This window comes from Glossina fuscipes, unplaced genomic scaffold (genome assembly GCF_014805625.2).
Source record: "Glossina fuscipes isolate IAEA_lab_2018 unplaced genomic scaffold, Yale_Gfus_2 0, whole genome shotgun sequence".
Classification (NCBI taxonomy): Eukaryota; Metazoa; Arthropoda; class Insecta; order Diptera; family Glossinidae; genus Glossina; species Glossina fuscipes.
Genome location: NW_023998414.1, coordinates 29,458,064 through 29,475,904, shown reverse-complemented (window position 1 = coordinate 29,475,904; position 17,841 = coordinate 29,458,064). Strand labels below are relative to the sequence as shown.

The window sequence follows — 17,841 nt, the reverse complement described above, 5'->3', positions numbered from 1 at the left end:
GCCTAATTTATCTACGCATCAGACTAAGCTCTACGTTTTACACTGAAAATATTCACACAGCCGTTGCTGCCATCCAACGATTTGTGTAGCTCAACAGTGTCTTTGGGCTTATGTATCTTTATAAAATTGTTTGTAATAAATTAAAAACTTACCTGAAATTCAAACTACAAGGATGTAGATGGATTCCATGTGTCGCTATTTCTATTTAGGTTTCCTTAATGCCTAGCAATACTTCCATTAAATACCTTTTCTGGCAGACTATTGTAAATATTTAAACGCATTGGTTTGTTATGGGATTTAAAGACGCTGTGCTCTACACTGTAGAAACTAGTTACTCCAAGTTCATTCATTCGATTAAAGTTGAACTACTTAACAATCCTAGGCAGGCTTCTTAAAAATTGTGAGGATTTCTTTCGAGTTTTCAGACACGTCTTTGTTATCCGTCGTTTTTGTAAAATATTTTGAAAAATCCTACCATTCATTAAATATTCCGTCTATTGCTCAAGTACTGTCGCGATACTCAACATATCGTGGAAAATATATATCTCGGGTGTTAATGATTTGTTTAATGAAATTAAATTTACATGAAAACACGATGAAATTTATTGGCTTATCTACGCTTGACGAAAGACGTGAAATGTCCCTATTCGCTATCGCTATATCAGATAATTGGGAGGTAATATTTCTCCCCTCTGCTTCTTCATACAATCTTATTAATTAAATGAAGTTATCATAATGCCGCACTTATTACGACTTGCTTAATCCGTTTCATGTAATTTGTAGAACATTCAACGATTGCTATTAATTACATGATCTTTCTGTCTCGTCCGTTAATGAGCTTAAAAGCATAATATATTACATAATCAATTGCGCAATTCCTCTGTTCATTTTTTTAATGCTTTTTTTGTTTTAAGTGGCTGTAAAAGCTATATGTGTGTTGCGATATAAAAATTTTCACAAGCATTTTATGTTGTAGATATATGCATGGATTATCGCCTGGACCTTCTTCACATTCACTACTCAATACTGAATTCATGACAATATTTGTTATCGTAAAAAATGTAGTAAGATTTCAAGTTAATGGCACTAATATTAAGAATTTTTATCGTAACTTAGCTATATTCCTACTACATACATATATATAGATATATATATATATATATATATAAAGACAGCTTTTGTTGATTTTCAAATTTGATTTGACAAAATTTGTGATACGATTGTGGGTAAAATTGCATCTTTTAGACCAACTCATTTTAATGATCAGGCTCTGATTTCGGCAAATTTTAGGGCAATCAACCAAAAACATTCCATACTTGTCTTGACAACAGCGATGGAAGAATTCACCTTATGGTCGTCACTTATACTCTTTATTTCCACAAATAAGTAAAGCTTCTTGGTTTGCCAATTGCGAACCTAGACGTGGCACTGTTTGCCTTATTAGCAGGCTGATGTCGAATCGCACGAGGTGTTATGATCATGTATTCAAAATTAAAATCGTAAATAGCCCTTTATGCACATGTAGAATCTTACAATCTCCTAATCATATCCTATTTGTCTGTCCAAATGTTGCCACTTCTATACGCCATTCCACCCTTCGCAAATCGAGTATATATGGTATTCGTCGCGACCACAGCATTGTAGACATTTTGCCTTCTCACAATGAATGGTTATGACAAAAGTGAAATTACTCAAGTATTTGGTTAACATAAAACTGAAGAATTATAGCTCAGTCCAAGATTAGGTGAACGAATTGGTGATGATTACCTTGAAAGTTAGGAACGAAACACTTAATATAAATGACGCGCTCAAGGCATCATTTAGGCTAATTGGAAAGTTGGATACTTGGATGATTTTGAATCAAAAGAAAACCTGCTCTTGTATACGAAAAATTACGAGGAAGAGAACAAAAAACCACTCCGGAATTGTAGTTGTGTAGATTTTGGGCATATTTCTAGAAATATTCAAATCAAAAATAACAACAGGAGGAATGGAAAAAAAAAAAAAAAAACGAAAAGGACAAGTAGTTCATCAACACTTATTGCATCGAGCACGGATGTGAGTATGTTTCGGCAAACATAAACAATACGTGATAAACAACGCCAATTACATATCCATATAATGGAATGTTATCACATATGTACTAACGTACCATTTATGATTTACCGCAACCGGGATTGAACTTGTGCCTTTCGATTGCGTATTGGACGTCCTAAGGTGTACCCATCCGAATTTAAACAATTTCTTCTTCATTTATTTATTAAACACAAAGATAAAAAGAAAATATATTCATTAAGCGCGCAAGGATGACTAAAACCGATACAAGATGTAACGGGATTTGTTGGAAACAACTATACATATTGATTAAAGAGTTGTTATCATTTTTTAATAATTCTAACCTAAAAGTAAGCGATCAAAAAAAAAAAAAAAACTGATATATGTTTTACGCAATTTGAAACTAATATTCAATACGGTTAGGTTTCGTACCCGCGTCCGCAGTAAGAATGAAATTCTCTCAGCTTTTTTACAAGCCTCGACGTTCTATTATATATATATATATGAACATGGCAGGTATATAAGATTTGGTCTCTGACTTGCTTGTTTGTGACATTATCTGAATTTGTATTCAAAAACGTTCCTAGTCATTAAATCTCAATTCCCATTTTTGAACTCAAATACGAAAACTGCGATATAATTAAGTCATTTCGGAATTTCACTTTGATCGCAAGCAAATTTTATTCCCTCCTAATTATTATTGCTCTTAAGCAAATCTTAGGAGAGGTAATAGTATTTGTTTCAAAAGGCAAAAGTGTATAGAGAAAAAAAAGGGTAAACAGTGAATTGCTTTGCTGTAAACGTCAAATACCAGTCGTAGGTTGATTTTAGGGAGTTCAAGGAATTGACAAAACTCTACATTTTTTCAGAAAATTAATTTTTTTTTTTTTTTTAGCTGTGTAAATGCCTTGAAACCTTTAATAATGTGTCAAAGCCGCCCCAAAAGTTTTCCTGTGTCAAATGAATCCCTGCTGGGAATTGTTTATCCTTAAGCATATGTACTTTAGAAGGGATTTATGTTCATTTAAAAGCATTTCGAATAGAAAAAAATACGTTAGTAGGGCGTTAATGCGTGCAGAAAAAAGGGGCACAAGTTCTTGGCTCGAAATCACGATTTTTGCATGTGATTGAAATTTTTAACAATTCATTTGTAACAAGGACAAGAAAGCATCGCGTCACAAATCGTTGAGATGTCTGTTGAATAGATATGAGGCCGAAAGTGATTCGAAAGAAACAAGTTATACTGCCATGATGTGTGATGCAGATGTTGCTGTTAATTATGAATTCGTCTATAGAATTATAAATTTTCTTGACATTCTCTCTAACATATACATCGTTACACATGTAAAATGTAAAACGGGCAACATTGCCTTTGACACATACAGCCAAATTGGCACGCCATAGCATGGCAAATTTTTGCGGTATTAACACAAGAGGCCAGTTTTACAGTCATGGAATTCTATCTAGAATTGCAAATTAATGAAAAAAAAAAAAAAAAAAAAAAAAAAAAAATAGTACAACATAGTTTAACACATTTCGAAACTTTGAAGGCCTTGCTCCTCGGAACATGTGCTTTCGAAACGTCCCATTAAACAACTTCTACAATTTTCATATCTTTCATTCGAATTTTTTATACCCATCGCCTCCCACCAAGTATATATATTCTTCAGCGGCATCAAATTCTGAATCGATTTAAGCATGTCCACTTGTCCGTCTGTGCCACGTCTATTGTAAACATTCTCCTGGCGGGAAAGATCAATCTATCGACTCGTCTGAAATATTCAAATCTCTTGCACTAAAGTTGACATTGAAAATGGATAAAATCGGTCAAAGGACACTTACTATGAAAAGTGACGATTTCGCTCGTTTTTGAAAAAGAATAAAAAAATTGCTTTTTTGCTCATTACTCGTAGACTACGCCACATAACTGCAAAAGTATTTTACAGACGATGTTGGGAAATGATCGCCCAGGCCTAGTCAATTTTATAGTGTGTCATAATTCCATTATTTTTTTTTTCAAAGCCTTTGTAACGCACAGAAGGATGCTTCAAGGCCACTTTAAGTATATTAATTCTTGGCCGCTTTCAAATTTGGAATGCACCTAAACATTTCAGCCCGTTTATCTGTCCATCTGTCCGTCTGCGCATCTGTGTAGTGTACTTCCGTGCGCAAAAATCTCGCCAACAAACTCGCAAAAGAATTTAAAAATGATCCAAAAATTTCAATGAGCACGCCTACAATGCCCACACATCTATGTGACAAAAACTGTGAACGCATTTGCTTTCTGTGTTTTTTACTTCCACACTACATACACCAATACAAATTTTCACTTTTATTCTGAGAATAGACAAAATCAACCGCGACCACCCAATATTGTAGAGTATGAAAATTAAATTCTTTTACTATTTTTAGGATCACGACAGCGGGTATAATAGGTTCGGTCACGACCAAAAATAATTTTCTTACTTGGTATAATTTAGACGAACATTTTCTATCAAAATATATGGATTCTATCGATATATTAAAAATATTTTGTGTGCTTTGAACAAATTCATTCAAATATTTATCATTCACATAAAATTCGGTCTTTTTAGAGTCCCCTATGTACAGATATAATTAATATTTTTTCTTTTAGTTTGAAATTTGTCCCAGTTACACTATGCTGCGCAGACCGTCCCGAGAATGGTTTCGATATTGACATTTTTTTGTATATGTGTTTCAAAAAATGTTGTTGGTTTCGGTTCCATCCAAAAAAAAAAAAAAAAAAAAAAAAAAAATGCCAAAAATAAGTCTTTTTTTAATGGTGCTTAACTGGTGTCATCGTTGCATTTTATTGAACGAAATCCTTGAAGCGAAAGTTTGCAAATTGCCAACCATATCCGTTAGAAGCGAGACGTATTTCTCCGTTTCAGGAATCAAAAAGCGAAATGCATGAAAACTAAGGGATTTCACGGTCCGATGGCTACTTTCGTAAAGAGTCTCACGGAGGTATGCATAGATTCAACGTAAATCGCTTGTTGAAAGTGTTGCCCATCACTGGATGCTTGCTACAAGTGAGACCAAAAAAGGCACTTGATCACCGCAGCTGAGTGGAGAATATATTAATGAAAATGCATATAACTCGGATAACGATATTTTGCTCCGGTATTAGGCCAGACTGTAAAAAAATTGTTTTCCAATCAACTCAATGCAATAGCGTAAGCAATGATTTGGTTTTTTTTTTTTTCTTCTTTTAACAATAATTAAAGAAAATTTGTTGCGTTTTCAATTATTTGTTATATTAATTGTGGAAGAGAGAAATTACGTCCTTAATTGATGACGAAGCCAAGCTTAAAGTAAAATTAAGAGAAAAATATAAAATTTTTTACGTTTTCTTTATTTCTTTCGTCAATAAGCAATTGTATGTTCATCTAGATATGTGTATAACTTTTAATTACTGCACTTCATTATTCGTTTTATTGTTCTCTTATAATATAAAAATTATTTCCTTTGTATGTCTTTTTCGCTTATTCTCTTTTTCATTTATTTTTCTTTTACTGCACTTTTGTCAGCTTTTCATTATAATGACAATTTTTTGGCTCCTTCGCTTGGTGTACAAATATAAAATTCGATACGTTCGGCAGCGTTTTTATTAAATTTCTTGATGAAATTCTCATATATTGCGGTAATAACATTATCAAGAGCATTGCGTTGTACGAGTGTTACTGTGCAGCCACCGAAACCACCGCCCGTCATACGTGATCCCAACACACCAGGACAATTAATGGCCGCATCAACGAGTACATCCAGTTCCGGACACGACACTTGAAAATCATCACGTAGTGACATATGTGACTTTGTCATTAGTTCACCCATCTGTATAGAAGAAAAGGGAAACAAAAATGTAACATATATTACATAGATATTATACATATATACACACATACATATCATAGGTTGTATTTAAAGAAATAAAAGGAGGGAAACGATATGAAAACAAGAAAATATATATAAAACATAAAACACATGTAAGTGCAAAAAAGTTTGCACAATGCAAACTTAATTTATATTAAAAACTATATACAGAATACTTATGAAAAACTCACTTAACGAACATACATACAACAACAAATAATTTTGCTGCTTTATAAATATGAGAATGCAAGTGTTTGAGTGGGTGTTTTGTGGGGGGCACGTACTTTACGCGTATACATTTAACAGATATTGTCAATGGTGTGTGGTATGTGCTTTTATCTCCTTTTACAAATCCGGCATCAAGAGTCCGCGGCATGCTAACGCAGTTATACTATTCGTTCATTTATAGCCACCGAAGATATAACAAAGTATTCTACTGTCTACTTTTAATTAGAGCGAGTAAGTGTCGAGACAGTCTGCTATTCCGAGTCCACTACCATCTCTTTGTTATCCATATGTGTGTGCGCTTTCATAATTATACGAAGCATTTCCACTCAGCAATTGCGGAGTGTATTAAATTCGTTTTAGGTCAGATATAAGCTTTTCATTCTTTTGTTTTATTTAGATTATACTTGCAGACAGTGGTCTGTAAGCGTGGCTGTAAACAAAACTCACAGCATGTGGCCTTTAATATTGCGAAAATTATAAATCTACTTTAACGTCCGCCTTAGCCCAACTCACTCAACCTCCCTTAGTCGCTTTATAAATTCACATTTCTTTCTTTATTCCTTTTCTTATGGTATTGAGACCACCAATAACAGAAAGTTGTTCTTTTTTTTTTTTTTTTTTTTTTTTTTTTTTTTTTTTTTTTTTTTTTTTAAATAATTGTACAGTCACACTAAGTTAATGGTTTTTACACTAAACATAATAATTTCATGGCTTAAATACTAGACCATAAAATCCTCGCACACATGCATATGTTATACTCTACTTTACTAAAATACTATACGCGAACATATGCACATATGCATGCAGCCACTTAGCCAGCGATGTTTTGCATTTATATTTTATTTATTTTTTATTGCAAAATTTTACATTTTCTAGCGTTTTTTCAATTCAATCCTGCAGACATTTCGCATCTATTGATTTATATATTATCGTACAGGCGCATAATGGCAATACGATGTTCTACCGTTAATCAGATTTCATTTTTGAACAAAAAAACAACAAGAAATTAATTTGCAGGATAATCCAATATGGACTTATTTGATATTCCCATTTAAATATCAACGGCTCAACTGCAACGACGTCATGGCCCTATTCATTGATAAAATCTAAATTTGGCTTAAATGTTATGTTGGATATGCCATCTCTTAAAGAGATAATGCATTAAATGCTTTCCCGTTTGAAAGATCATCGCTTAGTAACCTGATTAACCGGCCAGATCTGTTGTCCTCCTCACACCTAACTAAAGATATAAGCGAACTAGTGGCTAACGATGGAAATTGAACGAAACATTGATTAGCATTCTCTGCAAGTAAACGCTTACCTTATTTATAGTACAAAAGCCCATAACTGTTAATTTTGACATCTAATCTAGGTTAAGTTTAATAGGTGTCAATGCAATCGAAATGTTAAAAATGATGAGAGCATTGTGCGACAAGCTTGTTGAGAACAAAGTCCACTGCTTTACTATTTCATATAACTTCACAACTTACACCTCGTCAATCGATAGTTCAATCGACAGATATTTCAACTATATTTAGAATGAACTTTCTATGCACTTACAAAATTCCAATATCTCAAATATCGGAGTGTACATGTGATTATCGATGTCATACGGGAATAATACGATTAACTAAAATAGTCGTATCTTGCAGTTAAATAGCATACGGTGTTAAATAACGGTGTGACAATGACTCAGTAATGATGCTCACTACTTTTGAACATTCCTGGATTATACATGGACAAGCTTTTTTTCCTCTTTGTTCCTTTTGGCTCGCCAATTAGTAAAATCGAATTTATTTAATGTAAATTGTAAGTTAATCGCCCCTTTCACATGTATCCTTAAAGCATATTGAAAAGTTCATTATATAGAATTTTCCATTTCGTGGGGTCATGGTAATACAGAGCTACTATCCAAGGTAGCATATGTTTAGTGCAATGTCCAATAATTGTACAATGTGGATCGTATAACAATTACTGAACGTGTTGTAATTGTAAAAACTTACTACGAAAAGTCCGATTCCATAGTGGCTACGTTTTCGTACGCATTACGAGCAGATAATGGTCGACATGGTCGTCCATGCGATCGCGTTATAGACAAAACTGTGATCAATTTGGAAGAAACTTGGTGTATAACAAATTTGCTGAGACCGTGACATCATCGAAACGCATGCTTGACCGAAAATACTGGTGCTGTTAGTGAGAGTGCTCAAGAAGATCCAAAATATATAGCAGAGCGTGCGACAACATTTGGCGCATGACAAAATTTAGTTAACATACGAACTGAAACGGACGGACCATGCAATTCGTAGAAGACACGTTGCTTGGATGCTTGAACAACAGCGTTTGGGCGACGTTTTTTCGCATCGAATATTCTTCAGTGATGAGACACATTTTTCGCTTGATGTATATGTCAATAAGCAAGATTGTCGCATCTGTCGCAGCAAGTTGTCCACAAGTAACTGGCTAAAAACCGTTACATTCCTAAACAATCAGTGCATGGTATGGCATGTAGGTGTGACAAGCCCGTACGTTCTTGAAAATGGCCAGAGTCCAGGCCAGGCAGCAACTGTCAATTTTGATCGCTACAGAAACGTGCATACGAAGTGTTTTCGGCATGAAATTGAAGATGTGGATGTTGAGGATATGGGATTCCAAAAGGACGATTGTGTGGTCATTTTATTTTGTGGTCATTAAGTTTTGTTTTATCAATAGACGCAAGTTCCTGGCAAATACTTTTTCTTTTATTATTTCATTCCTATTTCATTAGTTATCTTAAAGAAATTTCGTCAAATTTTCTTCTTCTTTCAGGATTCTATGTAAGAAGAATTCGATAAGAATGCCACCTGATGGCACCTTCGTCTTCTGGTGTTTATTCTCTAAAGCTTTGCTTGCTAAATTGTTACTGGCCTGCGGAAATATTGGTTTACATATATAGGAACCAGTGATAAAAAAAAAAAAATAGTTGATAATCATCTACTGATTATCTTCATGCTAGGCCAAGAATTCTTTATTCCACATTCCATGTGGGCATGGATAAACAAACTCTGCCAACTCTTTTCGAATTGTGTTAATAATATCTAAGATTATCGCTGAATGCTAACAAGACGGTGCTATGTCTTGGCTGCATGGTTACCGCTTTATACCTAAAAGAAATTTTCATGCTTTATGCTTTTCGTAAGGACGTGTACACTGTTCGGAACTTCGACAGTCAACTACTTTCCCCGAAATTTTTAATATTAGAAGCTAGTGAACATCGTTGCCATTTTCTTAATTCTTTTCTCTGGAGCTTCCTTTGCGCATATACAATAACCACTCTACACCAGGTCAGGCGAATAAGGTGCATGGAGCTCCTGCTGAACTTTAGTTCAGGCAATCAACTTCTGAGGAGGTATATTCGATTCATGCGCGATTTTGTAAACAAAATTGTGAATGTAATGCCTTTCGATATTTTTGGGACTTGTGCCATCCTTTGCCATTTTAATTACCAATAACCAAGAAAAAAAATTTACATTTCAATTTTTATAATGTTTTCTCGTATAATCAACAAAAGTTTTTTGATTGTCGACCGCATTCAACAGCAACTGTATCCGCAAAATTCTCGTTTAAAGTCAACATATCGACGACAAATTGTATTTTAGTCATAACAAAAAATTCCTATTCTTAAAGTTGACACTTTCTAAAAATGACGGGTATTTGTTCCACCAAGCGATGTCAATGTGTCAGTCTCGACGATTACGAATCCATATACTATTCAACTTAGAATGTGTAGCAAACCACCCAATAGATTCATAGGCTAGTATGCAGTTGTAGAATGTAGAATGGCTATTGACGAATCCATATCATTTTCAGATAGTAGCAATCTTGAAACGAGACGTATATCAAAATTTTGTAACATTCCGACCATTAGCTAACAAGTGGCACTTGTTTCAGAGACTCGATACACGAAATGCACACTAATATGAACTTAGCAATAATTGTAACATTTATTTGTCGTCCCGCGAACTTATTGAGTGCCGTATTATGTAAATGATATCTTCTTTCTTTATAGGCGATCATCAATTTTAAATTATGAGCCTTAATTTTTATACATTTTAAATATACGCGTGTGAACGGATTAAAATATAAATTTGGGATGAACGTGTAAAAGTGATAGTTTCACGCGACAGAAAATTATAATATTTTTAGCAATGAAATCTTCAGTTATCATTATATTACATTAAATTATGCGAGATAGGTAATTTAGTGAAGTAGTGTAGCACAATAGTTAACATAAAGGCCATAAGAATAATATCAAACATATTTAGTGAATCGATTACTACAATAACAATGATAAACATGTTCGATATTCTTTATTTCCGCATTTTACGGTTCGATAACATTTGCAAAAATCAAGGAAATCAAAGTGTTTCGCTATAACAACTGCACGAAAAAGCCCGAGCAGTTTTTGAGATAGAAAACCGCTAATGAATCTCTGCAAGGTTAATACTATTATGTAAACAGTTTAGAAACAATATTCAGGCGGTTTTGCTGTGAAAGAACTTTTGCCGAAGCTATCAGGGATGAATTAAAAATTCCTAATGTAAGAGAGAAAGAGTTTTAAATTTTACAATAACTTTTAAATTATTATAAAATCTAAACATATTCAGCGAATATTTTAAATTGCTTTGTTAGCATTATCTACGGTTAGCATTTGTTAAGGCATACTAATTCCTTTACATCCCAAAAAAAAAAAAAAAAGAAAAAAAAAAAAATTTGATTGTGACCGCATCTTTTACGCCGATCATATTTGCTTGGAGAAAGTATACAAAATAGAAAAAAATAAAAAAAAAAAAAAACGAATAATAATAAGTTCAAATTTCGCTATTCTATAACGTTAAGTGGGCGTGACAGTTTTTCATTTTACAATACACTATGAGGTTTTTATCGTACATCTGCTGCAGCTAAAGTAAGTAATGAGTAAAAATCCCTAATAGAAGATCCTTTGATCTTTGACTCTCGTTGCATTGTGGGCGTGTCGTTTGGCTAATTTTTGCCCATTTACAATACCAAGCTACGCGTTATGCTTTTGCCAAATTTGAGTATTCTAATGTGTTAATCTATGCGAGCAAGAGAATGTTTACCATAAACTTTTCACGGACGGACAATAAGAGAGATGAGCAGTGGCCAACGTCTTGACAAAATGAATATGCCCACAGTAAGTGGTAAGTATAACAACCAAAATCAAGCATCATTTGTGAAATTTTTTTTTTTTTTTACTATACCTTGAATATAAAATTTTATACCTTTTGTAATGAATGAATAGTAAATGAAAAGAAATAAAGCACACGATACGTATATAAAAAGTCACCGAAAAAATAGAACCGGAAGACCTGTGAAATGTGTATTAAAGCAGAAAAAAAATGCATAAAGAGGAAGACGATACTTTCCCTCTCCCTTTGCTTCGCCTTCTCCTTCTCACCATTTGTTTTTTTTTTTTTTTTGTATTGAGTTGACAAGAGTATGCGTTATCCGAATGAATGAATATAGTAACGTTAAATACCGATGAGCGGGTGGTTTATGAATGAGTATAAGAGAGTATAAGGGATTTTTTGGGCTATTTCTTCTTCCTCTCCCCCCAACCATTTCTATTTTTTTGTTTTTTTTGTTTTTTTTGTTTCGGTAGATGAAAGTTTAAGTGCGGGAAGAATATGTGTTTACATATGGTATGTGTGGCCGCATAAATCAAATTTTGCTGATTGCAGTTGAATTGAATAGGCGAAAGCCAGCAATTCAAAAACTGAACTAAAGCCCTACCAAACCCATTATGCATACACGCTTATATGTGTAACCAACAGCAACACTTGATGGCTGGTGTTCTTATATGTGTGCACCTAAAATTTTGTAGGCCTTCCATATAGTTTATACGCGTGAATATTTCCTTTTTATAAATTCAAAATGCAACCTCACACAAACACACCATGCACGGATAGGGGATGAAAGCTTGCGTATACAGCTACTTTGTGTATGAATGTGTAAAGAGAAAACGTAGACGTATACAAGTCATACACATACGTAAATTTATATACATCTATATATATATATATATATATATATATATATATATATGTATACAATAAAAGTATTGAGCCATTAGAAAATAAAAATTTATATTCAATAAATTTATTATTACATTAAAAATTAATTTATACCGATATTAATTAAAATTCTAAAGGCCATGTCGTAACATAATGACGCGTTTCTTTAAACTATTCAACTTGTGCGAATTTGACTTTCATACAGACTTTCACACAGTATGTCCAAGAGATTACAATTGTCCATTCAATTTGGTGCATAGTCTCACGTCACCAATTTATTTTTCCTACAATTGTCCTGATAATTTGATTGCTTAAAATTCAGTCCCGTAATTATTCAATTATCTCCTAAGAAACTGAGCATGTCCGCATTGAGTTTATGCACTAGAACTTGTATGCGTACAAGATTGCTCAAGAGTCGTAAATAAATGACCATCGTACGGCACCGTTCAAGTTCACACAGGCCCCTAAAGTAGCAGATAGGAGTGAAGCTGACGATTTTCAACCCTCGTTAGCTTTAGTAACGTCGCTGCATTTGGTGAAGATGACAGCTGATGGTGAAATGGTTAAGCTACATAACGACGTAGTTGTAGAAAATTCGAAAGCGAAGGAACTACACAATGTTAAGGGGAAAATTTTCTACACATATGAATTTCGCTTTAGTTTCAAACCCTTCTTTTCCTAGGCAACCTATCGTAATTGTGACATCTTAAAAAAAAAAAATTTGGGGGATAGATCAAGACTTAGTGTTATATATGTTTCTTCGTCTGTTTTCTTAAGCCCAACTACAAGGGTTAACGTTAATTTTATTATCACGACAGGCTCTTCTTGGTCTAAATTGAAATGCCTAAAGCGTGCCAACGAGTTTACACAAAATATCTTGCAGCTGACGAAAACAAATTATTGATAGCGCAATTGAATAGAATCTTACTCTCTTCTCATATGAGATGAATTCGTGTAGCGCTCATTATCAAGCTCAATATTTTTTACTTTGCTTAATATATATAAGACTACATACACATAAATGTCTATAGAGAAGCAAAGTAAAGAGCCTACAAAAGCTTGCTTGCATGTGTTATATAGTCCGTACATGCATGCACTTATATGCTTACAGTTAGCTTATCATTAACTTTGGCATATATTCACACAAAAAAAAAAAAAGTACACAAAGAACATCCCCACCGGCTGGCTGGGCTAACTCTTTTATATAAAATACGTCGCAGAATAAGATGAAGGGGAACATTATCATAGCGAGGGTGAAGGCACGGCAGCTGTTAAAAACGCCGCATAAATTAGTTTTTCAACACCATTGCAACACTCAATGGTTTTTCCTTTTTTTCTTTTTCCTTGTTTTTTTTTTTTTTGTCTTTTTATTTCATTTTCGCATCCTTCGGTATACGTTACAACTTGAATGTGCTGCATATTTTCCGGCCGTTCTTTATTTTACTTGTTACTGCGTTTTTTTTATTTTCATTTTCATTTTTATTTTAATTTTTTTTTTTTTTCTTTCTTTGCTTACTTTCATCATTTTAAGCTGTTAAGCAAATTCAATGATATTTGTAGAGTAATTTTTTGTCTTGCCATTCTCTACACTTTTATTCACAAACATTCTCTTTTCCGTTTTTGCTCATTTATTTCTGTTTCACTTTTATATATATATATATATATATATATATATATATATATATATATATATATATATGTATGTAGGCATGTATAAGCTCGCGCGCGCGTGTGTGTGTGTGTGTGTGTGTGTGTGTGTATGTTTATGTGTTTGTATGTGTAAAGGCATATTATGTGTATATTACCCAAATTATGGCAGCTCAACGCATATTATGCACGTCGATTTCAAAAATGACGCTAATGATGGCTGCTCAACTTTGATAATAGTTCACTCGTTTATATGCATGACCGGCGTACAATTGCATACAAAATCCACTATTGCCAACGACAGACTAACTAACTAACTAACTGCCTGCCTGCCTGCTTACTTGCTCGCTTGCTTGCTTGCTTGCTTGCTTGCTTGCTTGTCTGCTTGCCAGCCTGCTTGGTTGCCTTTCATTTACCCGTCGACGCTTTATTCATGTAGTAGATATATAAATATAAAAGCAACTGAGAATGTGTACGCCTGTGTATAAATATGTATGTATATGCGTGCGTTTGTGTGTGTGTGTGTGTATATGTATATATATATATATATATATATATATATATATATATATGTATTTGCGATAGTGTAGAAATCTTTCTTCCTTCTACCAAAACCAAAAACCAAGCACCGTTTATATATATTACGTATTACGAGTTGATTCACAGCAATAACATTATGCAAATTTGCGAGAAATTGCCATTAAAAATAAGCTTTAAGTTATACCAGCCATCACCAGTGTAATAATAAAAATCATAAAGTAATTATTGTTAAATTTTATAGCGAGGCTTATTTTGCCAATATCCTCTTACTTTTTGTTCGCACCTATCACAGAAGTTCTCTTAATTACATTTGTATGAAAATAATGCTGTTTTCTTCTTTTTTTTTTTTTTTTTTTTTTTTTTTTTAATTTTCTCCTCTCCATTTGGCCGAGTGGTTAAAATTGAAAACAAATTTACATTTATTTGCTTTTTTTAACGAGAATTTATAGACACATAATCGCGTATATACAAAAAGCTTAAAGTAGGATTATTATCAACAGTTTAATGAAGTCAAATGGAGATCATCATAAAGCTTAGTTATATTAATTGAATTCAATTAATATAAATTAAATAACAATAATAATTCCGTTCGCTTTAAACAAAAAGAGACAAATGTATTGACCAGTGACCCTTAAGCACCTAAGATCGCGTTTTTAATAACATCATATCATAGAAAATATATGCAAGCGGCTGGGGAACACAACAACAACAAATTTTAATAGCTTTATTTACTCTCAAGACAGAGTCATAGACATTACCTGAACGCATTTTTAAGTTATATATAAGACTACTTCGATTTGCACTTAAGTGCAGCTTTCAGATACTATTAGTTGCAGCATTGTCTCAAAATGCCGCCTCACAGATTCTAATGAAATTTTTGCCTTTGCTTTTTGAGATGATTTTAGTTTTCGTATGTAGCGAACGAATTTTGCTTATTTCGGGGAAACTAAGCTGCAAAATAAAATATCAAGCAGACAAACAAATAGCTGTGTAAACGAATAGGCAAACTGACAGCTGTCTCTAGGGGTTAGCTTTGACATATGCATATGAATGCTTAATTAGATGGCACAGCCCGTATGTCAGCTGAATATGAAACGACGATCGATGCAGCCGTCAATGAGCTGAAGAATTGAAATCATTTGGACGCTTTTGCTGCCCCTGCCATGCCAGAATGAGAACGCGAGTGTAGACTATTCCCTACCCCTCTCGGCAAAACGAAACAAATCTAACACGTTAATGCTTAGTACCTGTGAAATCGACAGTTAAGCAAAAGAAATTTCTCACATTAAAGTGTTGCAAACAATAAGACCGCAAACAGCGTTGCATAGCTTTAGAGTCTGGTATATGCGTGTTAGCGCCACTCTTACATTTGCATTATACATATTTCCTTAATTAATTTTAGATTTTCATCATTATTTGAGGGAAAGTTTCGAAGCTGTGACGCCGTGGCCTTAGCCACGTCTCTGCTTCTCTGATCCAAGGAAACTCATTGTCATGTGGTAAATATGTGATCCTTCGTACTTGATAGTCTAGTCCATATAGCAGCGGAAAGAAAGAGAAGGGTGGAGCCGTGTCGAATATGTCTTGAATTAGACCTAGTGATGTGTTAAAAAGTTTTTATTTTTCCATCTGCTCGACAAAAATATGTGAAATATATTATTTTTGCTTATGACTGGGCAAACTTTTCGAAGGAAACATATTTTAATTTTCTCCCACACAAACGTCCTTGCAAAAACTATACCTATGCATGTCGAAAAGTGAAGTAATGAATACGAGTAGTAGTAAGGGTTCAACGTTACCAAACTATGGCATTTTAAAATCTCAGTTTTGTTCTTGTTCTAAAAACGTTTATTTTACTAGGCGAAGTATTTACGGCAGCTTACAGACCGATTTACCCAATTCACACCAATTTGATGTAATTCTTCTCTTCAATTATCTTATATAGGAAACTTTAAGTTGGGTTTTCGTTGAGGGCTGAAGTTAAAGAATGCAACCAGAAACAACAAGGAAAGACGGTGACACGATAAAATCAAAAATTTTCGAATAAAAGCAATTTTGAGATCGATCATCTCTTTCAAAGTTCTTTCGAGATCAATGTCATTCAACTGGCCGAAGAGTTGTTTTTTTTCTCAAACATTTGACGCTTAGCTATCACATAATAAGAAGAACAGGAAAAAATGTAAAGGCACAAATAGCACACAAGCAAGCCTATGCATAAACGGAGGCCTACATCCCTGAACAATTGTAATTTTTTTTTCAATTTATTGGATTAGAAGAATCGAAATAATGATATAACATTATGATGAAAAATTATTGCTTACCTCCGTGCAATTAATCATAAAATCATCATTTGTTTTCATATTAGCATTTCAGTAGAAAACCTCATTAATAAAATCTTGCATTAAATGTTTGAAAAAATCAATTTTCAAAAGTTCGATTGGTGTTCTCTTCTAGCTCTGGGCCTACCAGATTCGATGGCTGGTACATAGCTGACTTAACTGCTTTGTTAATTTCTGCATACTTTCCATCCGAATCAATGCTTAACATATTGATTCTCTTTTTATTCATAAACTAAATTTGATGATGTGATAAATTGTTGCAAATGTATAATGAAATAAGTTGAAAATGGACTGAGTAAATTGTATTTGGGGAGAAGTTACAAGATTAACCTTAAAGGCGAGTCGCTTGTAGCAATAACATATCAACTTTGATTCACAGTTCTTTCCAAGCCTTCTTTCCACTTGTGCCATAATGGTATATTTAGTTTGTGTGGATGCGTTCAACACCGAGAAGGGCTTGAGCCAGCCCCAGCTTGATTAGTTCGGAATAACTTTCCGAAATTGATTTAAGCTTGTCTCTCCGTCCGTTTTGTTTCCTCGCGTTTAACCTACCAACAATTGCATTCTTTAAAGTATATTAATAAAATTTAGTAAGTTGCTGTCTTTTGACCCCAAGAACGTAGGCTGTTGAAAATGATCCGGCTACGACCATTTTTTCCACCACTTTCTACAGAACGCCTTATTTTGAAGAAGTGTTATATGAATAACTGTTGGATGGTGTAGGGTACTTTACGATTGACCATGTCTCATTATAGTATTTTTAGTGTATTTCTTTCTTAAGTCTTCTTCTTTTTTTTGCTTATATTCTAAAAACACTGGGTGTTTTTTTGCTTTGTATATAAATTAAAATATTTTTTTTTTTTTTTTTTTTTTTTGGTTTTGTAGAAATAAAAACGAATGGATTTGAACACAATTTTAATTATCGTCAGATTTCTTGTTATCGGAAGTAAGCCGTATTTACGTAATATTTGCTATAATTGTTAGGGCCTCTTTTAAATCTTTCTAGTCGTTACTCGGTTTGCAACTTGCTTGTGAACAAGTTTCGCTATAATTGTCATAATAAA

At 33.6% G+C, this 17,841-nt stretch overlaps 2 protein-coding genes across 2 annotated transcripts in view; one reads left to right on the top strand and one right to left on the bottom strand.

The window, feature by feature from the left end:
- Positions 1-5,571: 5,571 nt before the first annotated feature.
- LOC119635126 (galactokinase-like) overlaps positions 5,572-17,841 on the bottom strand; it is a 47,559-nt gene continuing 35,289 nt past the window's right edge. Inside the window, exon 8 of the mRNA XM_038029720.1 lies at positions 5,572-5,910. Within this exon, the coding sequence (XP_037885648.1) occupies positions 5,614-5,910 (297 nt within the window). The 3' untranslated portion in view covers positions 5,572-5,613. The remainder of the gene's footprint in view (positions 5,911-17,841) is intronic.
- On the top strand, positions 8,441-9,205 carry LOC119635134. Its single transcript, XM_038029734.1, has one exon. The coding sequence runs from the start codon at positions 8,503-8,505 to the stop codon at positions 8,869-8,871; it is 369 nt and encodes a 122-aa protein (XP_037885662.1). The 5' UTR covers positions 8,441-8,502; the 3' UTR covers positions 8,872-9,205.